Source organism: Molothrus aeneus, chromosome 4 (genome assembly GCF_037042795.1).
Source record: "Molothrus aeneus isolate 106 chromosome 4, BPBGC_Maene_1.0, whole genome shotgun sequence".
Lineage (NCBI taxonomy): Eukaryota > Metazoa > Chordata > Aves > Passeriformes > Icteridae > Molothrus > Molothrus aeneus.
The window spans coordinates 62,001,690-62,026,055 of NC_089649.1; the positions used below are offsets into that span (position 1 = coordinate 62,001,690).

At 44.0% G+C, this 24,366-nt stretch overlaps 3 protein-coding genes across 5 annotated transcripts in view; 2 read left to right on the forward strand and 1 right to left on the reverse strand.

Annotated features, from left to right (window-relative positions):
- Positions 1-7,329, forward strand: part of TBC1D14 (TBC1 domain family member 14) — a 64,589-nt gene extending 57,260 nt beyond the window's left edge. For all 3 annotated transcript variants that reach the window (XM_066548653.1, XM_066548655.1, XM_066548654.1), the window contains 2 exons: positions 2,534-2,792; positions 4,002-7,329. In XM_066548653.1, coding sequence (XP_066404750.1) covers positions 2,534-2,792; positions 4,002-4,067 — 325 coding nt within the window. In that variant the 3' untranslated portion in view covers positions 4,068-7,329. The remainder of the gene's footprint in view (positions 1-2,533; positions 2,793-4,001) is intronic.
- Positions 7,330-9,371: 2,042 nt separating this feature from the next.
- On the forward strand, positions 9,372-14,870 carry TADA2B (transcriptional adaptor 2B). Its single transcript, XM_066548657.1, has 2 exons — positions 9,372-9,641; positions 10,896-14,870. The coding sequence occupies exons 1-2, from the start codon at positions 9,372-9,374 to the stop codon at positions 11,886-11,888; spliced, it is 1,263 nt and encodes a 420-aa protein (XP_066404754.1). The 3' UTR covers positions 11,889-14,870.
- Positions 14,871-17,112: 2,242 nt separating this feature from the next.
- GRPEL1 (GrpE like 1, mitochondrial) lies at positions 17,113-24,150 on the reverse strand. The gene is made up of 4 exons (XM_066548658.1): positions 24,048-24,150; positions 22,821-22,989; positions 20,703-20,784; positions 17,113-18,191 (listed from the first exon to the last, which is right to left on the reverse strand). Exons 1-4 carry the CDS (start codon positions 24,116-24,118, stop codon positions 17,845-17,847), a joined length of 669 nt encoding a protein of 222 aa, XP_066404755.1. The 5' UTR covers positions 24,119-24,150; the 3' UTR covers positions 17,113-17,844.
- Positions 24,151-24,366: the final 216 nt, after the last annotated feature.

Below are 24,366 nucleotides of genomic sequence, written 5' to 3' on the forward strand. Positions count from 1 at the left end.
GCTTCTCTTCCTCTTCCAACCAGAGAAAGGCCAGGAGCCTGCATTGCTGACACTGGACATCTCTGTGTGAGTTTAGCTGTGTTGCCTGCGCCTGCGACACAGCGCGTTGCAGGAGAGCTGCAGACAGAAGTCACCCTGCAGTACAGGGACAGCAGGTCATGTGCAAGGAGTGCCAGTGCTGCTGGAAGATGCTGCTGGAACTGCCTCAGTCTGGCAGCTGCTTTATTACCCCAGTAAATTCCAGCAGAGTTTCAACCAGTAGCTCAGATGTCTAATAAAAATGTCTTTCAGTAGGAAATGTTTGAAATGATGAAATGCTGTATCTGTTCTAGGAATCTAAGCAGTGATTCCTACTGGCCTTTCACTGCTTATTCTAGGGGGCCTAGTCTCTGCTGTTAGGTCTTGATGCATCAATTCCATGCAGATATTAATGAAAGTTAATTGTCAAGTTCCTGCAAATGGCACTTCCTTCCAAATTATGAAGAGCTCAATAGCAAATACCTGACTTGATGTGACAGCCTTTTTGATGTGAGTAAATCCTTTCATACAAAAGAAGTGTTCTCATAAATAGTTCTGTCTTTTGACAGTTAATTTTCTGCATAGTTGGAGATTTAATACAAATGGGTTATTCAGGTTAGGTCTGAATCATGACAGAATAATTGCTTTTGTGAATAACAACGGGTCTATAAAGTTGGCATTGTTACTTATCTTTAACCAAGACTTATTTCTGGCTGCAGTAGTGTTTCCCTGCTACTTGGTGACCAGGAAAGGACTCAGCTGAATTGCTTCCTATTACACTGTTCCTTTTAAATTGAAAACCTGTTGCTGTTTCCTGTGTGTGTGTACAGACAAAAGTCTTAATTCTGCCATGTAGGTATTCTGTGACAGTATAGTTTTATATGATCTGTGACTGCTCAAAAAGATTGAAAGAGTGTACAAAGTAAATGAAGTCTGCAGTGCAGGATCAGCCAGTAGCCCAGAGAAAGAGCTTGTATCATGCTCTTCTTACACCTTCATGTATGTGTAGTGAAGAAGTGTCTGGGTTTTGCATCCCTTATTTTAGAATTCCAACTTAGCTTTTTGGAGAACAGGATTTAAAATGTTTCCACTTCTTATAACAAGATTGCAATGAGATGTAAAAATAGGAAAAACAGTAAAATCCTAAGGATCTTAAACCTGCAATTCACCTGTCACCTGAATTTGTGCAAATGTTAGTTTCATCAGGATGCTAATCAAATGAATGAATATATTTTCTTTTTTTTTTCTAAAGTGTGGTGATTCACACAGAAGCCATATACTTAACAGCACATCATTCAAATAAATTTTTATATAGTAAAAAGCAGATAATGCAGAAAACCTTTGATTATTAGACTTTGCTGTGAAAATACATTACTTCATATTCTATACCTATATATATGTGTGTGTATATATGTTCCATTTTATCTTTTTAATGTGAATCCAAATTTCCCAAATAAAAAATTGGAGGGGGTAGAGGGTAGTTTTAAACACGTGAACACTACTGTTCGATTCAGCATACTTGAAAAGGAGTTGTTTGTTAAAAGCTGTGGAAAGGTTTGATTGAAATTTGAGCCTTTGCTGACCTCTGCTGGGGAGAGAATTCTTTGCAGTTTTAGAGAGATGTTTGTGCAGTGCATCTGTGGAAAAATTATTTCTGAATTCTGAAGGATAAAACCACCATAACTCTTTCCCCTTATATAATGTAAAATGATTCCAGGAAATGATTCTCATCACGTGCTGTTAGGTCATTGTTGGCAGCAATGCTCCTGCTCTGCTGTGCAGTGAGATATTGGATAAAAGAGAGAGGAGGGAGCAACTTCTTGTTTCTGGCTGCAAGGCTGTCAGCATTTTGGTGAGGAAAGAAAAGTGCTCATGCTCACTAATGAGAATGGAGTTTTAGCAACTGGGATGAAGCTGTTGCTTCTGGTATTACCCTTGGAATCACATCTGTACAGGCACACTGAGCCACCATCTCATCACCACTACCTGCACCTCTCTGGACATCCTGCCTTGCCTGTTTCTCTCAAGGGAGTTCAGGCTGATCCTTCCTCCAAACTTCACACTAATATTACTTTGCCTGTCAATCAAGCCTGAAACACAAGAAACATCTCCTTTATCTGAACCACAAAATGCCCATTGCAGCTTGTCTTAAAGTTAAGCTTTTTGAGTTTTTGCAACTAAAACTGCATTGATTCTCAGCTCTGAAGTGATGATTAAATAGGCCTTTGATTACAGCTGTGGTCATCACAGGCCCATTGTAAAATCATGTATATTGTTTCTTCTGGTATGATCCAAGAAAATCAAACTTAGAGACCACGCTTTAATAGTTGTACAATTTTATATTGTTTCATGGATTGGTGTGCTGCAACTAACAGAAGTACTTCTGAAATATAAAAAGGAATATTCAATTACAAATATTTGAGAAGCCTCAAACTTACTGATGATTGGTGTGTGTATTTCTGTGAGTATCCAAGCCTTCTTGTCCAAGAAGTGAAAATTTTGTTCTGTCTTTCAGGATATTCACATTGTACAGCAAATCTTTGCCACTAGACTTGGCTTGTCGTGTCTGGGATGTGTTCTGCCGTGATGGAGAAGAGTTCTTGTTCCGTACAGCGTTGGGAATACTCAAACTTTTTGAAGATATTTTGACCAAAATGGACTTCATTCATATAGCTCAGTTTTTAACAAAGCTACCAGAGGACTTGCCTTCAGAAGAATTCTTCACATCTATTGCTGCCATTCAGATGCAAAGTAGAAACAAAAAATGGGCTCAGGTAAAGAGGATGTCAATCTTTGTTAATTGATGAATTTACTCATGAAAATGGGGTTTGGCAACATCTGGAAGAATGTTTCAGCAGAGCTAGTGCTCAATTTTATGGGTAGGTAGGACTGTGTAGCTCACTCCATGCGCTTAGCATACATTTAGATGAGTGGATTCCCTCAGTTTAATCTCCTTTGGAAAGGGAGAGCTCAGCCAACATTCAAAATTGAAATATTGAGTGAAATTTATGAAGTAAAAAGTCAGACAACTTGGAAATTTTTTTAATTACAAAGGCTGCTGACATTACAACTTGATGCTTAAAAGCAGATACCCACTCTTTGGGAGAAGTTGTCACATGCTATGATACAATCATTTTAATCTTCTTGAAGAGCTCTACTCTGCCTAATTTGGGCTCTGCAGAAGTGATTGCATTTCTGACTTCTTTATTGGGATTTAGCATGAGATTTCAGAAATTGTTTCATCGCTGTAATTTTAACTAAATTTCAGTTTAAAGAAAAAAAGATGTGTCATCTGAATTTGGAAATCATTAAGTGGCTGTAGCAGCCATTTATGTTGGAGAGTGGAAACACACCCTTTTTTTTTTTCTATGTTCAAAGCAGCAATACAGCCCACTTTGTGAGTCATTCCATAACAGAGCTCTGCCCATTTTATCCAAATGCTTTTTTTGCAGAGAAAATGAAATGTGGTGTTAACTGCAGGGGTTGGGGCAATTCAGCTGCAACTGGGTGTTTCTGGTTCTCTCCTGGGGTAGCAGTGCCTGTAGATGCTGGGGATTGCCACTTTTCTCTTCAAGATGAACATTTTAACCTTCACAGCAGGAGTGGCTCCTCAGGTTGTTCAGTTGTCTCACCTTCCTTGAACATGTCATGTGTGCATGAGGATTGCATTCCAAATAAATTGCCAGCCTGCTGCTCTTTCCCTCATGGGGAAGGAGAGATAAGGGCGCTATTCTGCCAAGAACCCCAAATGAGGCTTCAAAAGTGTGTTGGGGGAGATGGAGTTTAAACCTTTGTTAAATCTGTTTCTAATCCACCATGTCACAAGGACTTACAGGAGAGGTCTCTTGTCAGGGGAGAAGTTTTCTAAATGTAATTACATTAAATAGTTAGTGTTGCTCAGACATAATTAGAAACTTTTCAGAATGAATTACTATTTTTTTAATCTAATGCTTTTCTTCTCTCTCATCTCCTGCAATGTCTAGATACTGGCTGCTCTGCAGAAAGATAACCGGGAGATGGAAAAAGGAAGTCCTTCACTGAAGCGTTAACGTTGGGTTCGCCTCCAGTGACTCCCAGGAAAAGAGCTAAAGTGGCAAAAGTATTGATTACTGTTTGACATGTATGAGCCTGCAAATCAAAGTGTTAGTTCAGAGTTACATTTAGTAGTAGAATAGCCTTAAGGAGGAGAGAAGAAAATCGAGGAGGAGGAGTGAAAAAAAAAAAGAAGAAAGGAAATTAGGGGATAAACCCCTTATAAACTAAACCTAGGCTTAGCCTTAAACTTTTAGTGGTATGCGCATATACTGTGGAGAGCATTACACATTCTGTACTTCTGATGAGGGCAGTGAATCAAAATAACATCAAGGGTTTGGGGGTTTTCTAATTTTTTTTTTTTCTTAGATGTTTTAAAAGACTGGACATTCAGCAATGTTGGTTGCTTTGACAGCTCTTCCCGTTCCATTCTTAGGCAGGATATATTCCCAATACCTGTAACAGTAGCTGGATCTGGATTTTAGATAACTGGTGCTTGAATTCTAAATGGTGTAAGGACCATTTCTTTAGAAATGCTTCTGATTTTATAGGATGTGGGTCCCATTTACCAAAGAAATCATGTAGACATAGAACTACATTCCTTTCTTTAATAAGAAAAAGTTAAGTAGAAGATAAGCTTGGAAGAGAAGTCAAACTAGCAGTGCAAAACTAATTATTCTTCAAGATGCCTTGGAAATTTATTTTCCAATCTGGATGCATATGGAGGAAATAACGTTCATCAGACTAGATTCTAAACTCACCAAGAGGGTTCTGGTATTAAGGTGGCATAATTTCCCAATTGTGCTTACTTTCCTCTTTTGAAAGCCAAGGTCACATACCACTAAATGCATGTTTCCATGCATGTGTCCCTCTCCTGGGGTACTGCTGTTTCACAATGTTCTTCACAACCATCTGCTTACTGTGTGCCGTGTGTCCAGTCATGGAGATAGAACTGGACTTAGCAGATAAACTGAGAAATGGTTAAAAGCAATTTTGGTAACTACTTTAAACCAAGCTTTGCTCACTGGCAGAACTAAAGAGGAAAGGTTGTAGGGGAGCTGTTAATATTTGCCAGTGTTGCTGCTGAAAAGCAAAGGTTTTGTGGAATCTCCTGAAGCTGCTGCCACAGTGGGAACGTTATGTGGAGCAGATCCACAAGTGACAGGTGAAAGAAGTTTATTGGGAAATGTGCCAGGCACCATCAGGATAAGTACAAGCTGTCATTTCTGAGCGTTCTGTCTGACCTCTGATACATGAGGCAAGTTACAGCGGCCATTACGTAAACTCCTCATAGATTGTAGATCCTCTCTGCATTCAGGTGAATGTTGAAGGGCAAATCATGAGTGCCTCTGATTTACAAGAATGTTTATTGCATAGTGTGTAGTGTAAAACCTATTTTATGCTAATGGTGATCATTGAAAAGGGAAAGGTAACCTAAGCAATATTTGTGTTAACTGTGAACAGGCATTAGTAAATCCTCCAGCTGTATGGTCAGCAGTTTCCCAGTGCTCTTCAGCTGCTTTATGCTGATTACTTTGGCATTGTCTGAATAAAACCAAGAAGAATAGTTGCACACTGCTCAACTCAACATACAGTGTAAAGGACTGTGGGACATAATCAAAACACTGTCCTTTGGTACAGACATTATTTCTATGAGGGATAATTTGATTGTAATATTAAGAAGAGTGAGAACAAGATTCCCTGGTAAGTGAGGACTCATAATCACTTAGAAAGATGTGTAATGCAAATGCAGCCTGCAAGTCCGATACCTCATTGACTTCTTCTCCTGTCCACTTTGTGTAGCTGGTGTAATGGATGTGGTTTTTGTTGGTCATCTTAATTCCACCACAAGACGTCACCTCGGTCATCACTTACTGAAAATAGACATTAAGATGTGATAGCAAACGTGTTAATTCACTCAGAATTTGTACAGAATTTGTCCTCCAATGACTGGTACTTGTATGCTCCATTGCTTTGAAGTGCAATAGAAAGCAGAAAGGTCAGTAAGTGTTTTTTAATATCACTTTTTCTATTCCTACAACAAATCTGCCTTTCCATGAAGAATACGAGAGGCCTACCATCCAAAACATTTGCACTATGCTTTTAAACGGTTTATGGAACACAGAGATCACTTTTTCCTCAATATACATGTTTAGGTGGTACTGTAACTGGCTTTTTGATTTAAGTCTTCATTGCAACTACATTTGTATTTTCTTTTAAAGCAAGTCTACAAGTGTGGCTCATTTGTTTGGTTAAAAAAGCATTTTTTAGCTACTAGGTATCTTGGCAGCCATCACAGCCTGTTCTTTTTCTCTTCTCAATAAGATGTTGAATGTAACAGTGACAGTGGGCATAGCTGTGGGGAAAAGGCCTGCTGCAACACTTGTGCACTGTTTGTTACTTGCAAATGTAATTACTTTGTTTTGTGATTTGATCTGTTCTTAGAAGTTGTATATATTTTCTAAATGATTTCTTTGTGTATATAAGGTATGTTCTTTAATGAAGAAACAGCAATGCAATAAGGAGCTTTGCACAGTTTATTTTCAAACAAAATACATGTGAAAAAAATCACCTGCCTAAACATGCAATTATTTCAACTTCTCAATTACTTGATTTGAAGGTAATGCTTGAATTTTGATAAAAACAGAGCTGAGTAGTAATGGCATAGAATTTGTTGCCACTGAGCTTTTCAAGTTTCTTGCAGTATACCAAATCTCTTAATTAGCTAATACAGAAATCTTCTCTAAGAAATTCAGGGAATTGCATTAAAAAATTGACAATTTTATTGTTCAGGTACTTGAAAGTATCTGTAACAAGATGCATGAGATTTTCTTTCATGCAGAAAATGTCCCCATCAAGCAAACTTTCTTTTCTTCATGGGTGTAAAGAAAAATGAATCTGCTGCAATACCTGAGAAGTACCACTGTATATGCAGCAGATCAGAGAAACCAGAAAACTCCAGCCAGCTTTGGGATTCTTTACAATCTGCACTTTATAATAAAGCAGTTTTGCAACTTCGATCTGCAGTCAATCAGTAATATTATTTCATTTAGTAAACAATTCATTTGGGAAAAAAAGGTACCTTGTAACAGCTTATTTTTGAATGTTTTAAAACAAGAATGATATATAGAGAAGTGTTGTATATCTCCTGTACATCATGTTTAAATTGGGTTATGTAGTTACCACATTTGTTTTGTTTAGATATGTGTATCAAACTGGAACTTTTTTCAACTGTAAATATATGGTTTTGTTAAATAAAGTCATGTAAAGTTATCTTAATCAACTGTTGTCAGTGTAATTCAGATACTAAAAATTCCAGTACTAGTCTTTTTCTTCACAGGTGGCTTTAACAATTTTTATCTGTTCAAAAAGAGGACTTTGGGCTATTTGTTAATTGAAGGTAGAGGACTTTTTGCTGATGCTTTGAAGTTCTCATGTTGAAATACCTGTTAAATACCCTGTGACATTTAGAAAATCTGATACTTACTATGCCTGTGGTTTTATCCCTTTTCATACATCTTTCTCTGGACAAGGCCTGAGGTCTGATACATGTATTATGAAAAATAGTTGTAAATAAATCTTTGTGTATTTTCAGAGTTCAGGAATGCTTAAATACCTTATCCTGGCTTGGTTTCAAAAGAAGAAATCTTAGTTTTTTGCAGGTTTCATAATCACAAAGCATTTTTGTGCTCAAGTTAAGTCAGTGTTGTTTTACTTCTGACACAGGCATAACTTCAGAACTTCCTGTTGCTGAAATGAAAAGAGTTTGAAGGATCAAATAAAAGAGAGAAGGCAGTACCTGTGCAAGAAGGGTATGTGCAGAACACGGGCAAAGCCTTGGCTGCCATGGATCTGGTTGTTCCAGCAAGCAGCTGTCCCACCTCCTTCCACTGAAGTATCTCCTGATGTGCAGAATTGGAATGTGACATCAAATTTGTTCTCTCTTAACACCGATTTGATACTGAAAGAGATTTACATTGTATCTGTTACAGGAGTTGCACACATTTGTTCAAAACTAGATTTACTTTGTTTTCCCAAATAATAATTCCAAGTTTCTTCAGCCATGCTCAGCAAGGAAGGAGGAATTTGCTTTCTGGCTTTTCATCTGAACTCCCCTACAAGCAGGGGTCAGCCCAGCATAGTGACATTTCTGCATTTCCAGCTGCTGACTCAGCAGCTCTACAGTATTTCTCCTCGAAGTCCTGCGGTGGTATCTCAGTTCCAAGCACCCACGTTTCTGCTGCAGTTCCAGGTTGTTTCTCCACAGGCTTTCAGGTTGTTTGGCCGGCTTTCTTTTGGTCAGGATTTAGCTCTCTTCCGTCACATTTCCACGCCCATCAGTTTAGCCTTTTCACCTTGGCTTTCAGCTTCCATTGGCTTCAGTTTTTCCATGAAGTGGCTGAGAATATGGACTGAGTTCAATAAGTTCTTTCTGAGTTTCAGGATTTCATCCCAGACAGTCGAGCTCTTCCTTCACGTGCTCTCAGTGCATGGAGCGCTGAGCAGTTCTCTCCAAGTAGTCATGGTGGTTCCAAAGTTTGGATTTCACATCTCAGCCTGATGTTTTCTGTGTGGGCCGAGAGGAGTAGAACTAAAAGAAGAATCTCTTTATTTCTTTAATCCTCATCTGCTCGGGAAGAGGTGCTTCCGTTTGGGATGTCACACTGACAGTGGCACTGACACTGACAATGACACACTGACACTGGCAATGACAGTGACACTGACAATGACACACTGACACTGGCAGTGACAGTGACACTGACAATGACACACTGACACTGGCAATGACAGTGACACTGACACTGACAATGACACAGTGACACTGACACTGACAATGACACACTGACACTGGCAATGACAGTGACACTGACAATGACACACTGACACTGGCAATGACAGTGACAGTGACACTGACAATGACACACTGGCAATGACAGTGACACTGACAATGACACACTGACACTGGCAATGACAGTGACACTGACATTGACGAGGCTCCTCCCGCCGGGCCCGGCCCGGCCCCGCTTCCCCCGTTGCCGGGCACCCGCGAGGCCCCGCCCCCTGCTCGTGCGCGGCCCCGCCCTCTGGCGGGCGGCCCCTGCGCGGCAGCTCCGCTCGGGGCGGCTCCTCCCATTGGCCGCGGGAAGGGCAGACGGGCCCGGCTCGGCCAATCGGAGCCGCCGCCTCGCGCTGACACCCCCCGCGTCTGCCAGCCCCGGCCCCATTGGCCGGCGCTGGCCGAGGCCCCGCCCCCCCGGCGCGCTGCCATTGGCGGCGCGGGCGGCGGGGGCGCGGCCGCGCGCGCGCGCGGGCGGGGTAAGATGGCGGAACTGGGGAAGAAGTACTGCGTGTACTGCCTGGCCGAGGTGAGCCCGCTGCGCTTCCGCTGCACCGAGTGCGCCGACATCGAGCTCTGCCCCGAGTGCTTCTCGGCGGGCGCCGAGATCGGCCCGCACCGCCGATGGCACGGCTACCAGCTGGTGGACGGCGGCCGCTTCACCCTCTGGGGCGCCGAGGCCGAGGGCGGCTGGAGCAGCCGCGAGGAGCAGCTGCTGCTGGACGCCATCGAGCAGTTCGGCTTCGGCAACTGGGTAAGGGCCGAGGGACAGGGGCGGGGGCGGGGGCGATCCTCCTGCTGGGACCGGCGGCCCTGACAGCAGCCCCGGGGCGCGTCCTGCGCTGCAGAGCCCGGGCTGCCCCTCGCTCCCCGCCGCTCCCAGGAGCGCACCCGCAGCTCGGAGCTGTCGCCGCTCCAAGCTCTGCGTTTGCCTCCCGCCAGCCCGTCCGTGTCACAGACCTGGCACCTGCCTCTGAGCCGTGCTCGGCCTCTGCCTCCGTGTGTCCCGGCTGGGGCTGGCTGCTCGCCTTCAGCGGCACTGCACAGCCAGACCTGGGCTTAAATGCAGCCGTGGGAAAGCGTCTCAGAGTCACAGAGTGGGCCAGGTCGGAAAGGACTCCACTGGGTCATCCCGGAGCACATTGCACAGAATTGCATCCAGATTGTTCTTGGCTGTTTCCAGTGAGGGAGACCCCACAGCCTCTCTTGGCAGTGTGTCCTAGTGCTCAGTCACCTGCACAGTGAAGAAGTTCTTTCTCACGTACATGTGGGACTTCCTGTGCATCAGTTTCTGCTTGTTACCTCTTGTCCTTTTGCTTGGTGCCACAGAGCAGAGCCTGGTCCGTCTGACACCTCCCTTCAGATGCTGATGGACTTTGGTGATGTCCCCTTTCAGTTGTCCCTTCTTGAGGCTGAACAAGCCCAAGTCCCTCAGCCTGTCCTTGTAAGAGATGCTCCAGTCCCTCGGTCATCCTCATTGCCCTCTGCTGGACCATTTGATTCATTTCTGATTTACTTGATTTGTTGTTACTTATGTTTTGCTTCATTAAATATAAGGACTTTTTCAAAACTTTAAAGTGTACAACTGTTGCAGCTTGCTTAGTTCTTAAATAACTAGAAAAGAACAAAAGTTGTTACTCTTACAGTAAATACTGTTTATTTCCATGTTGCTCCTCAGCAATGTGATATAAACAAGCAAAACCCATGAGGTACAGTGCTATTGGTGTTGTCTTGGGGCTTGGAAAGCTTCCTGGTTATGGTGAGCTGGCTTTGTGGGAGTCACTGTGAGGTGCTGTTTTTGTGGCTTACCTGCCTCCATGCACTGTAAATGCTCATCCAGAGCTGAAATCACAGATCTGATAGAAATGGGGCCGGTATTGCTAGAGAAGTTTAGGTACTGGGAGTTGACTTTTGAGGAGTAAGGAGAAAGTCATGCCCTTTCTGAGTGCTCATTATGCTGGAGAAGTAACAGGAATCATTTCATCACTCCTCCGTTTCTTCTGTTTAGGAGGACATGGCCGCTCACGTGGGCGCATCCCGAACGCCGCAGGAGGTGATGGAGCACTACGTGAGCATGTACATCCACGGCAACCTGGGCAAGGCCTGCATCCCTGACACCATTCCCAACAGGGTGACGGACCACACGTGTCCCAGCGGCGGCCCGCTGTCCCCCAGCCTGACGACGCCGCTGCCGCCGCTGGACATCTCGGTGGCCGAGCAGCAGCAGCTGGGCTACATGCCCCTGCGCGACGACTACGAGATCGAGTACGACCAGGACGCTGAGACGCTCATCAGCGGCCTCTCGGTCAACTACGACGATGACGACGTGGAGATCGAGCTGAAGAGGGCTCACGTGGACATGTACGTGAGGAAGCTCAAGGAGAGGCAGCGGCGCAAGAACATCGCGCGAGATTATAACTTGGTACCGGCCTTCCTAGGGAAGGACAAAAAGGACAAGGAGAAAACTCCCAAACGGAAGATCACAAAGGAAGAGAAGGAGTTGAGGTTGAAACTGAGGCCTTTGTACCAGTTCATGTCTTGTAAGGAGTTTGAAGACTTCTTTGAGAACATGCACAAGGAGAGGATACTTCGAGCGAAGATTCGGGAGCTGCAGCGGTACCGGCGGAACGGGATCACCAAAATGGAGGAGTCGGCAGAGTACGAGGCGGCCCGGCACAAACGGGAAAAGAGGAAGGAGAACAAGAACATAGCTAGTTCCAAGAGAGGGAAGGAAGAGGGTAAAGAAGGTGAATTTGCTGCCATTGAAAACCTGCCTGGCTTTGAACTCTTGTCGGACAGGGAAAAGGTGCTCTGCAGCTCTCTGAACTTGAGTCCTGCACGTTATGTGACTGTAAAAACTATCATCATTAAAGACCATCTCCAAAAAAGACAAGGAATTCCTTCAAAGAGTCGCCTTCCCAGTTACTTAGATAAGGTACTGAAGAAAAGGATTTTAAACTTTCTGACAGAAAGTGGTTGGATATCCAGGGATGCTTCATGAAATTCAGCTGATCTCAAAAAACACAGCAGAGGCCCATTACAGCCTCAAGGACTTCGTTATTTTTTCCTTCCCTCCCCAAAGATACAGAAACCATGTCGCTTAAAAACACAAAAGAGCAAATACATAAACCTCCACAGTCATCCTGATCCATGGTGGTTTAAATAGACTTTTGCTTTGGATCATGGAAAATACTTAATTGTGAAACTTCTACATTGGATTTCACTGCTTTTGGTACATTCTTAGAACAGATTTTTTCATGTGAACTTACTCAAGTCCGGTAGTCCCAGAGTAGTTGCTTTAGTCCGTACTATTGGATAAATGAATATCAGTGTAATCCTTGCTTTTCTTTGAAGGTAGGAGATAGTTTCATTCACTGGAAACTTTCTTCACCCTTTGTTTTGTTTTTTTTTTGGCATAATGCTGGCAGCAAAGTGAAGCTTACAGAAGTCCTGTGCTCAGGAGCAGGTGAGCAGGGACTTTGGTGAGCAGTGCTAAGCTTTTGGAACATTGTCCTTCGTGACTACAGCCGAGGCGTGGGGACGCCGGGATGAGAGTTCAGGAGTACAGCAGGGCTGAGCTGTGGCAGGCAGTGGAAGGAAGGGAGGAAATGGGGTAGCTGAGATGCCTCCAGGGACTTGTGCTGTGGAGGGGGGTTCTTGAAGAGCTCCCAGCTGATCCGGGCATTGTTTTGACCCGAGTTTCCTGAAACAGACCCCTCTGAAGAGTTGACGTTTCCTGCTTGGTACTGGAGTGTCAGGAATCCCCAGCAGCTGTGGTGCTCTGCTCCAGAGGAGGGGTCAGCTACAGCAAGGTACCTGATTTGGGCCAGAAATGGCATTTGGGAGAGTAGGCAGTGAGGTGTTTAGCAGAAGTTGAGAGCCTCAGGCAGCAAAATCACTGTTTTTTCCTTACTGGGGGAGTCTGCGTATCCTCCTTTGGGATCTTAACTGCTGAGCTCATGGAGGCTGAGGAGGTGTAGCTGCCTCCTGAATTTCGTTGGGAAGTCAGGGAAAGGGAGCAAGATTCTCAAATGGGTTGTGATGGCTGAGATTGGTCTTTAAAAACAAAAATAACAATTGATGCAGATTTGGTCAAAATGCACATAGCATTCCCAAATTTGGTTAACCAGCCCCTGCAGGCTGAATTGCACATACCTTGAAATGTACCAGCCCAGGCCCATTGAATCTGAGTTTACTGACAGGAAGAAGGGCAGTGCACCTTGGGAGGGATCTCCTCCAGTTCTGGCAGCGGCTGCCTGGAGTGCTGCTGGAGCCAGCACCAGCTGGGATGTAGCACAGTGGGAAACACAAATGCCCAGCCCACAGCAGTGTTCTAGTAAGATCTGTTGATTAAGGGGAATGTTGAAGGAGAATTAGAAAAAAAATTTTCTGCCCATTTCATCCTTCAATTCCCTGCTGGTATTTAACCAAATGAATAAAAACCAGTGGTTGCCACATGGAAGATGGAACAGTTACTTGTGCCTAAGCCTCTCTGCTGGTCGTGTCTGGAGCAGGAAGCTGTGGCTGGAGGCGGGCTGGGCAGGTCTGGAGTGCAGTACCAAACTTGGAACCTGACTGGCTTCAAGGCCAGGCCTGGAAATGTCATCTTGCTTTGATGCTTTGAGCTGTAGTCAGTGAGGATACCACAAAATCTTAAAACAGTATTAATTCTGCAGTTTGGCAGGGTATTCTGATCAGAACTGGGTTTCATTTAATACATCCAGCATTACCAAACTAGTGTTACCAGTGAGTTTAGAATAAAAGGGTTTAGAAAGAGTTTAGAACAATTACAAAGCCAGCATTTCTAAGGAAAAAAAACCAAAACTCTAGTGCCTTTTTCTTTTGAGCTTATGTTATGTCCCTTCAAAAAAGGTAAGGGCTATGTCCTCTGGGATGTAATACTTTGTTTGGCTTATCTGTAAGTGGTTTGTTGTGGCATACTCGAGACAAAACTGTCTCTTCTTGGCAGCAGTGGAGCTAACTGCAGTGTGCTGAGTAGCTTTAATAACCACTTCCACCCTATTTGCATGTACAAGCAGCACACAAGTTCATTAGGTATAAACCCTTGGTTATTTTCTCTGTCCTGCTCCTGTGGGAAGGAAGCTCAGTCTTTCTTTTCAGCATTCTAGTTATGCAATTTGGTTCTTCTTCTAACTTGGTTATTTAACTGCCATAACATGCTGTTTTGAAGCCTCAATTCTGCATGTAGCTGGGAGTTTGAGAGATTTGTTTTGGTTTTGGTTCTTCTGGGGTTTTTTCCCTCAAATCTGTGATTTTCATATTTCTACACTGTTTTGGCACATCTAAGTTAAACTGAAGCAATAGCATAAAGCCCATCTGAACAATAACTTAGGAAAAAATCTAGGCACCAATGAGTCATTTAAATGTTGAAGTGAATTCTGCTTTTACACTTTGTAGCTTCTTAATTCCTCAACCCCTCCAAAATGTTTCTTTGGTGCTAGATGTAACTTATTGAACATCAAAATGAATGTAAAATAAAAGTATTTTTAATGTATGCAATATGGATATCAATATTTATTTTGTACTTGCAAGCTAACTCAAGGTGGTAAATGTTTGCTTTAGCAAATATTAGTCCCTTGGAACAGGCTTCCCTAGAAGCAATGTCTCATTTTCAGCTACGCTTTTAATTTTAAAGGTGACTTGCACTAGAGGATGCTGCTGTTCCATATTTCACATGGAACTGATTTAGTCTAAGCATTCCTTTGTTATGAGCTGCTGGTTTTCTGTTTGATTGCTTATAAATTGAGATGCAGTTAATGTTAATCCAGCAATTTACTACAGCTATGCTGCTTCTCTTCTATGGTGAAGGGGCTGAGACGGCAAAGAGCTCTTTCAACTTGTATTTTGTGTTGATCTGGAAGTGCTTCCTGTACTGTACAAATAATCCAGCCTTCATGTTGCTAATGACAAGGTGTTTTATATGCTTAATGCTCTTTTCTAATTAAAGTTATTACTAATGATAGTATCTGTCTTAACACCATTGATGTAAGCCTATGGAGAAGCAACACTCTCTAAGCTGTTGAAAATCCTGATTTTGTGCCCTGGGTGGGGAGTGTGCTGTGTGTCCCATCCCAGGGCTGTGCTGGAGGGAGCCTCCATCTCCCTCCCTGTGCACTGCCCAGTGCTGGGCTCGGATGCTGCAGGGCTCTGGCTCCAGCCCCTCGTGCCCCTGCTCTTGACAGGCCCAGCAGGCAGCGAGAGCAGGGTTTGTGGGTTTGCACCAGGAACTGCCTGGGAAGTCTCCCAAACTAAGCTCTGCCCTTATTCTCTTGTTCCCCACTGCATTCGATTCCTTTGCAACTGGAACGGGCTTCATGAACCTTCTGATTTACTCTTCCCACACAATGGTTTTGCCTGTGCCCCAGTCACTCCTAAGTGATGGCACACTCAATGCTGTGAAGCAAGATAACCCCATGAGCATGTTCAGCTCATCAGCTTCTTTCTTCCTTAGAGGGAACGTTGCCTTCATTTGCAGTTTACATTTGTAGCTGTGCCAGACACACAAACGCCTGTGCTGAAATCACACAAAGCCTCACTGATGTTTGCACACAGCATTTTACTAATTTTTGCATTGTGAATTGGTAAATAAACTTGTATTAAAGTTTCTTTCAATGATTGATTTAACAATAATGTAGGAAAATGGCTTAAATCTTTGCACTAACAATTGAAGCTGCCTTGCAGCTAAATGTGATGGGTGGAAATGCAGTGTAGGAGACAGCTAGTACTGGTGCTAGCTTTGTTGGGTGTTTAAATTTCAGAACTTCCTTCCTTTCTTCAGTGCTCCTTCCTGGGCTATGGCAGAGGGCACAGGTTGGTGGAGCTCTGCACAGACTGACCCACTCCAGCCAAAGCCTTTCTGAGGGCAGGGGAAGCACTTAAATGAGAGACTCAGTTACCAGCTTCAAAGATGACCCTGTGTTGAACATGAACAGGAGCTTGTGTTTGAGAACACCCCTAATGAATTGATGCAGTCCAAAATGACTGTGTGAAGCACTGGGAAGCTCATTAACAAAATCTTCATCTGCTAGGCAACAATGTGTCCCTTTGTTTTAACTCTATTACAAAAACTGCTACACTAAGGACGTTGTTATTACATTGAGTTTAGATCCAGAGGGACTGGGAGGGGACATAACACATGACAGTTCTTTATATAAAATGGAACCTGGTCCCTTTTTGCTATCAGCTGTGAGAACAGGTCCCAGTCAAAGTGCAACAACACAATTTCTTCAATCCTACTGCACACAACTACAGTGTGCTCTTAAACCCAGAGGGAGGAAAGATACTTCCAAATTCAACTTTAGTATATGGAAACCCCTTTTTCCCCCTCTATTTTTAAACTTGATCTTTGCATTTTTCCCCTGTACTTGTTAAGTTTAAAAATTTAACATTGTAGTTGTCTTCACACATCAGATAATTACTCTCCTTCCTCTGCCCAGTAAAAGCATTCTTTTGTAGAGTTGAGAAGGAATGAATCCTTAAATATGATTAACATGACTAACCTCCAAACAGTTTTATGCACTTAGGCTGTTCCTGGTTAACTGCCTAATTCCCATGAAGGAAACCAACACTGGGCAAAATGTCTTAAGGAATGACTAATCACTTCTCACTAGGAGTAGGTCCAGTGTTCAGTAAGCTCTTGGCAACTCTATCTGAATCACAAAAAATGTAATCAATATTTAAGGTAAGAAGCTCCTTAATCCACAATAACTGGAAACATGGTAAAAAATTCAGAAGTACTTACTTTTTACAGGACCTAATAACTTCCCTAAGTTTGAAGATCCTGTCCCTGTGTGTTAACAGTGTGGGCTTTCAGAATACAAGAGGACAGATCCTTTGTCAGTTGTGTAATTTGCCAGGTTCCACCCACTCCTATCCAGGTGACCAGACAAATGTTGTTCAGGTAATCATGTGCTGTATTTTATGCTGATTCTGCAGGATTGGGAGCAGCAGGTGGAGTCAGACATGGCAAGAGCTGCATAGAGAAAAGTTCTGGTGCAATCTAATATCAAAGCTGAGTAAATGTTAGAAATAAAGAAAATGAAACTAGGTTCACACTTTGGTTTGAGCCACTTACATGCAATTATTTATATAAGTCTAAAAGAAATCATATACCAAACTCTCAGCAATTCACTTCTTTGGGTGTTCTGGCTCTCATCAGGATTGTAACTACAGTTTGCATAACAAACTGACTGCAAAGCTGAAAGTTACAAGACTATAAAAATTATTTAAACCAATTTATACAACATTAAATTAAAAATCCAGAGATAGGATAAATTCTATTGGTTCTCCAATGCCATACAAGTATTAGATGGTTTTCCTGATTCAATGTTAGTACAGGACAAAAGGGTTGAACAATTAAAAAGATATCTAATCTCCACTGCCATTTATTTACAGTTCAGAATTCACACAGGTTTCAGCTTCAGTTGTTGAGAGATTATTTCTGAATAGACAAAACAGGGCATTTATCACATCAGTGTGTAAAAGCTGATGGGTGCTTGCAGAAGGCAGGTTATTTGTACTACATCACTTCTTCTGCAAGGTGAGATTCTACAAAACCAAAGGAAGTGTCTGAACCACTATCTGCATTTTCAATCCACACACAGTGATAAACTCGAAATTGCACCATTCTTGTGAGCGTTTCATTCTTTTCAATTTAATTCACCATCTCAGGAGCAATAGTTGTATAAAACATTATCTAATCTAAAGCATTAGGGGGCTTAATGGCTCTCTTCACACTAAAGAAGAGCTCATGGAACAGTGATGTCGAAGGCCACTAAGCAGGAGAATTTCATCGGTTACTTCATTTTCACTGGGAAACCTCAACCAACTCATGTAACCCTCTCAGGGAGCAGAGGAACGAGGGAAGCACAGTGTGAGAGAAAAACCATCCAGCTGTTTAATAGTCGTAGGGCACCGGAGAGCGGCCGCGGGAGCCGCTAGGCGTCCTTGACCACGCCCACCAGGGCGGGCCGCAGCGTGCGGCCGTGCAGCTTGTAGCCGATCTTGGAGACCAGCGCGATGGTGCCGGGCTCCTGCCCCTCGGCGGCCGTGTGGAACAGCGCCTCGTGCTCGTACGGATCGAACTTGGCCCCCACAGGGTTCAGTCTGAGCAGGCCATGCTTTTTAAACACCTTCTGAATCTGCATTTCTGTCATGACAAGACCTTCGTACAAGCTCTTCAAGTGAGGGTTTTCGTCTTTAATTTCTTCTTTTGGAACGCTTTCTGTTGCTTTCTCCAAAATGTCTGCAACTTCTAGTAAGTCCTTACAGAAGCTCTGGATCCCTGAAAATGGATAAAGGAGGAGAGAATGGGATTAGTCCACTGAGGGAAACAAGTGTTAAAATCCCCCAACATCACAACCCCAAAAGTTACAGCAATAATCTGCACTGTCAGACTTTTAAGAATATATGAGATACTGTAATCATTTGGGGTAAAATATCCTTTCCAGTTTTGGATGACAATAAAGAACTATTAGAGATACCTTGAAATCCACACCATCTCCTCTACTTCTATGGAAAACAAAAAAAAGTGATTTTAACTCAAATGAGTAAAGTTAGGCTGATGACATAAAAATAACAGAATTCTTACCAAAGTTACCAAAACCTTCAGATGGCTTCAAGTAATTTCCTCATGTCTCTCTCATCACCTAACGTTCAAAGCATTATGTTGCCTTATTCCTACTTTTCTACCTTTTAATCTGATGTCGTAAAAAGATTTGCAGAAGACAAGCGTGTAACCAGACTCATGAGGATTTCAGGAGATGAACAAGGATTCTTCCTTGAATGAAAAGAACTTGCACCTCTCCCTCGCTCTACAAACCTCTTTTACAGAATCAGCAGCTGTGCCTTGCAAATACTGAGCAATTTCCAAATTAATCACAGTCCTTGTCCTGAGGCTCTAAAGAATCTGGACTAAAAGACACTAAAAGAATCTGGACTAATCTCACTTAAGGCATTAGCAATCAAGGAAAAACTAAAACAGTTCAATAAATTAACACATTTCTGCATAGAGGTAAGCAAAGGACAAACAGCACTGGGTTTCAGTTTGGGTTTTGGTTTGGTTCTTTTTTAAGCTGGATTCAGCCTTTAAATTCTAGCTCACATTTTGGATGTTTTTTTTTTTTTTTCCTTACCAAGAAGTGATATGACCATTACCAGAGGCCACATCTTTGGTTTAAACAAAAAAACCCCGTAACAGTAGAAGCACCTTACAAGATCTGTGGGGATCAGCTGGTTCTCAGGAAAGGGTCTCTCTAACAACTGCTCAGCTCTGTAGAGACTCAAGCTCTTTACAGAACAGTGACTAACAACGTCCAAGTAGTTCCAACAATCTGAAAAAAAACTGTCATGGTTTTAAACTAGAAACTAGAGCTGTGATTGGGGCTGAACTGTACCAAATATAGACAAATCAGCTTCTAGTTATCTGCATCAAACCAAATAACCAAACTCTTCAGAAGGTGGTTTGGTTCGTTTTTTTTATTGCATACATGATATTTGCAAATATCTGTGACTGCAACTCAGAATTTATGCAAGTCTCAGAAAGGAATTTTTCTTTTTTTAACAGAACAAGCAGCCATGCACAAGCAATAAAACTTACAGATTATATGTAATCTAGTTTTCAAAATAAATTAATTTCCATTGTAGCACCTCTGAACTCAGACATGACTCCAAGTCCTTTGCAGTATGTAGAACATTAGTCAAACAATGCTTGTTGCAAATCAACCTCAGGATGAAGCACTCAAACATCCATGAAAAAGAATGCAAGAGTACTATGTACTTTTCTTACAGTACACATTAACTGGAGTCCCTGTATTCAGAAATGAGAACTTGAGTACTGAGAATTAAACTACAGCTGTGTATGGTGTGTGGTGAAAAAGAGCAGCTCATTTTTCAAACATCAGGATAAAACAGCACTCTGCTGCTGCAGCATTTGCACACAACTTCTGTTTTACAGATATGTGTTGGAAATGTCAGAAAGCTAAATCAGATGCTGCTAGCCTGGCTCTTGAAGGAAGATGTGCTTCTAGCACTCCTCACAGCAAGTGATTGTACATTTCTACCCCTGAAAAGAATCCGTTCATTCAGAGGCATTACTTCTATTTGAAAGGTTTCATCTTCAACAGAACAGTTATTCAACTGTAAAAGGCTAAAAAAACCCACAAAAATACCCCAAAATCAAAAAAGGACCAAATTCAAAACAAACACTAAAAACAGAAAACAACAAAAACCCTCAACCAGCCCAAAAAAAACCCAAAAAACCAACCAACTCAACCCCACAAAAAAGTCCCTAAACAACCAAACATCCCCCTCAAAAAAATAACAATAAAAAAACCACAAACAAACAACCCCCCCCAAAAAAAACCAAACAAACAAAAAAAACCACAACCAAAAAAACCAAAACCAACCAGAAACTCAAACCAGAAGGCAAACCAATATTCTATGCTCTTGGTAAGATCTGAGACCAAAATACATGAAAAAGGCAAACTTCAGGCTGCAAAATTTACTAAAAAATCTACAAATGCAGTACACATTGTAGGAAACCAGATACCAAATTTAGAGAAAGTGTCAGCTGTTGACTTCAGCAGTTTAAATCTTGCCATTGGCTGGGGAGATGGTCACAATTCTGATGCAAACTGAGGAACTGTTCAAACCTCTCTGCCTCAAAAGCATTATTTAAGCACGTAGTCAGAATCATTGTCAGAACTTGTCAATACTGCAAGGTCAGTCAGCTTCATTTTTCCAGGTTTTGCATTTCCTGGGTCTCACTGAGTGAACACCAGGAGCCTCCACTGACCGTATAACTTTGCCTCTTCCACCAGTTTCTGGCTTCTTTGCCTCACGTTTTCTGCATCTGCCAAGGCACGCTTGTACTTCTCCTAAAGAAGAAAAACAAGTAACAGAAGTTACTCCTCCTAGTCAGGCAGCTGACAACAATCCAGCATATTCAGTATAAAACAGCATTTTAAACAGCTTCATACCCTAAATCCACCGTTTAGGGTAATCTGAAAGAACATGTCAATTATCACCCCAACTCTCCTAGCAAGACTAAAGTTTGCTTCACTTCAGAAGGACAGAAATGTGGGAAAGGAAATTAGATAGTTTTCCAAACTCTTAGTATTTGTCAACAGATTAGCTGGAAAAAAAATTTCCCTCTACAGATATTTAAAGTTCTATGAACCCAGTATTTCTGCTTTTTCTGCTGTGTGCTCCCAGAAATCCTTCATCAGTCACGAGGAACACTGACAATACAGCAAATCAGATTCAACCCAGGCATGCCTTCCAAACCATCTCTTCCTTCTGCATAAACACCACAGGGTACCTTCAGTTTTCTCAGCCTTTACAAACTGAAGCCTAACTCCTCTGTTTAGGTCAAGTTTTGGTCTATTCCTAGAAATATGGCCATTTACCAGCAGATGGACTATGATGTGAAATACAATAAAATTAATAAAATAAAAATTCACACTGAGTGCTTTACCAACTAACCCTGAATGGCTTCCACCTTGAATATCCTTGAGCTTTGTATGCCAGTAAAGAATCTCAAAACAGAATAAAAATAGTCAACAAGCTGCCTGAAGAGCTGCATTAAGCAACCAACAGCAAACCAAGACATGAAATGACATCTCAAATTTTTCCTGTAGAGCTTTGGGAAGGGCAACAGAAAGCAAACTCAGTCCACATATGATCCACAGATGCTGGTTCTACAGAAGGTTCTGGGCTACCTATTGAAGCCTCATATGTCAGAAAGACATTTTATATAAAGCACTCGTTAGTATTTTAGCTTAATGCCCACCTCCCATCTCCCCGGGCATCCTTCAGCTGCTGCAGTTGTGCACAGGAGAGAATACACGAGGCCACAGAGAAGGGATGTGACACTTCAGCCTGGAGCCTGAAGGGCTCTCCAACAGAAAAGGGTTGAAACTTCCCAACTACAGCTTAAGTACACTATTGTACAAAAGCTAAGCACCATTAACTCTGACCTTTGGAAAGTCAGCAGCTGTTTCCATGAAGTCTACTGTTAACACACACAAATGCACACACCAGAGACACATGCACACCCTTCCATGGCTCCCAGAAATTACTTCTCCACTGAGCAAAACCTATGTGAAAACCAGTAACAAGTTTTCTGGCAGGAAAAGGTCCAACTCCATTCAGAAACTGGAAAGAAATTAACCAAGATCTTAATTTTTGACCAGGGATGTGTAGCATATGGTAGAGATAATTCATGCTATATATGTGTATAAAATATTGTATTCTGTGACCACCCTGGCTGGGAGCAGTCTTATGTTTATTCAATTAGTTCCCGGACAACGCTGAGATAATATCAAGTCTGTTAACTATGAAAGAAACCTTCCTGGGCCACGATTGATAGTTTCTGTGGAATGTCTGAATCACTCATCCTTCTGGACCCCTGGACCTACCTTTGTCTATTTCTGCACATGTATGGATCCAGTTCTACATGTCAAGAGATACAAAGAAACGTTCGGTCATCCCTGCCTCAGGCAGAATAAACTGTATATAAACTGGCTGCTTGAAGCCCTCGGGGTGAACCACTGGGGAAACGCTGGCACTTTGTCAGTCGGATCCTGGCTCACCCAGCGCTGAAACCCGGGGCTGACGCTGTCTTGGCTGTGGTGGGGTTTTTTTTTTAGATTTCATTTTTGTCATCGATCTAATAAGTCTTTGTTAAATTTTTATTACTAATTTGGCTGCTGATTTGATCATTTATAACAGATGCATCCTAGGTCTTTAGGACATGTACTCTTAAGTTTAAAGAAATTATCAAATTGTGGATTTTACACAACTAAAGAGATGTCACATAACCATATCCAGACTGTGCACTGAGAACCCACAGCGCAGGCTCTTGGGCACACAGCTTGCAACATGTGCAACCTAATAACCCAGGGGCACTTACAGTAACTTCTTTTAGTTGTTCTTCCAGTTTGGCCTTTTCTTCAGCTAGCAGTTTTTCAGCAGAGCTGGGTTCCACCTTCTGCTCATTTTGGCTCTGACTGTGGTCCTCTTCCAAGTTCTGGCCGGTATTTTTCTGTTGTGTTGCTGCACAAAACAGTCGTGGAGATGTTCTAAGGTAAGAAGATGGACATTACTATTCTATTGCTTATTTTGTAAGATATCAGCATTTTTTAGACATAAAAGACACTTGGACACATAACATCCACAAAATTCCCACATCAAAGCATGAATTAATACGATTCTAAGCCTGTGAATACTGCGTGCAGAACCCTCCATCAGAAGCAGCAGATCTCCGGCCATTTAAACTGTAGTAGTAAGTAACTGCTGCAAGATATCAGCTTGTAAGCGTCCACTACACTCAGCTTATAGTCACAGAACTTCACAGAGCTTCAAAGGGGAGCACGCGTTTTCAGCCCTGCGCTCTATGAAGAAACAAATTCCGTGATGCAATCGCCGGCAAGAGTCTCCCAGAAAAGCCAGGCGCAGAGCCGGGCCCGGCCGCTGTGCAGCGGCACCCCCGTGCCTCCCGTCCCCGCCGTGCAGCGGCACCCCCGTGCCTCCCGTCCCCGCCGTGCAGCGGCACCCCCGGGCCTCCCGTCCCCGCCGTGCAGCGGCACCCCCGGGCCTCCCGTCCCCGCCGTGCAGCGGCACCCCCGGGCCTGCCTGTCCCCCTTGTGCAGCGGCACCCCCGGGCCGCCTGTCCCCGCTGTGCAGCGGCACCCCCGGCCCGCCTGTCCCCGCTGTGCAGCGGCACCCCTGGGCCCGCCCGCACACACAATGGCTCCTCATCGCCCCGCGGCGTTCCCGAGGCTGAGCGAGCCGAACCCCCCAAGGACGAGGCTGCGGGACCAGCGCCGCCCTCACACAAGGGCTCGATCCCCGCCCGCCGCATGGGCACTCCGGGCCTGAAGCCTCCGGGCTCCCCGCAGAGCCGGGCCGAGCCGGGCCCGCTCTCCCGGAGAAAGGCAAGGGAGAGCAGCGAAGAGCGGCAGGGGATGGGGGCGGCCCCGGCGCGGCCCGGCCCGGCTGTCGGTCAGGGTTCTTCAGGGCTTGGGACCCCAGCGCGGCGGGACCGCGCCTCGCTCTCCTCCCGGTGCGGCGGTGAGCGCGGTCCCAGCCCGAGTGCCCGGTGTCGGGCAAGCGCCGCGGCACGGCGCGGCCCCCTCACCTCAGCGCGACGCTCAATAGCGGGAGGCGCGGGCGCAGCGCTCCCCGCACGCACTGGGCCACGGCCGCCATGGCGCCTTCCTGTCCGCCGGCCGCCTCGGCCCGCCCCCCGCGCCGCGCCAATCAGCGAGCGGGCGGGCCGGGAGTGACGCGGCCGAGAGCCAATCAGCGCGGCGGACGCGCCGCCCTAGGCCGAACATGCGGCTATTCCGGGGCGCGGCGGAGCGCCCAGAGGGGCGCGCGCGCCTCGCCCCACCGTGACGCGCGGTGGGCAGGGCCGCGGGCGGGGCGCGGGCCGGCCGCCATTTTGTCTGGTGGGA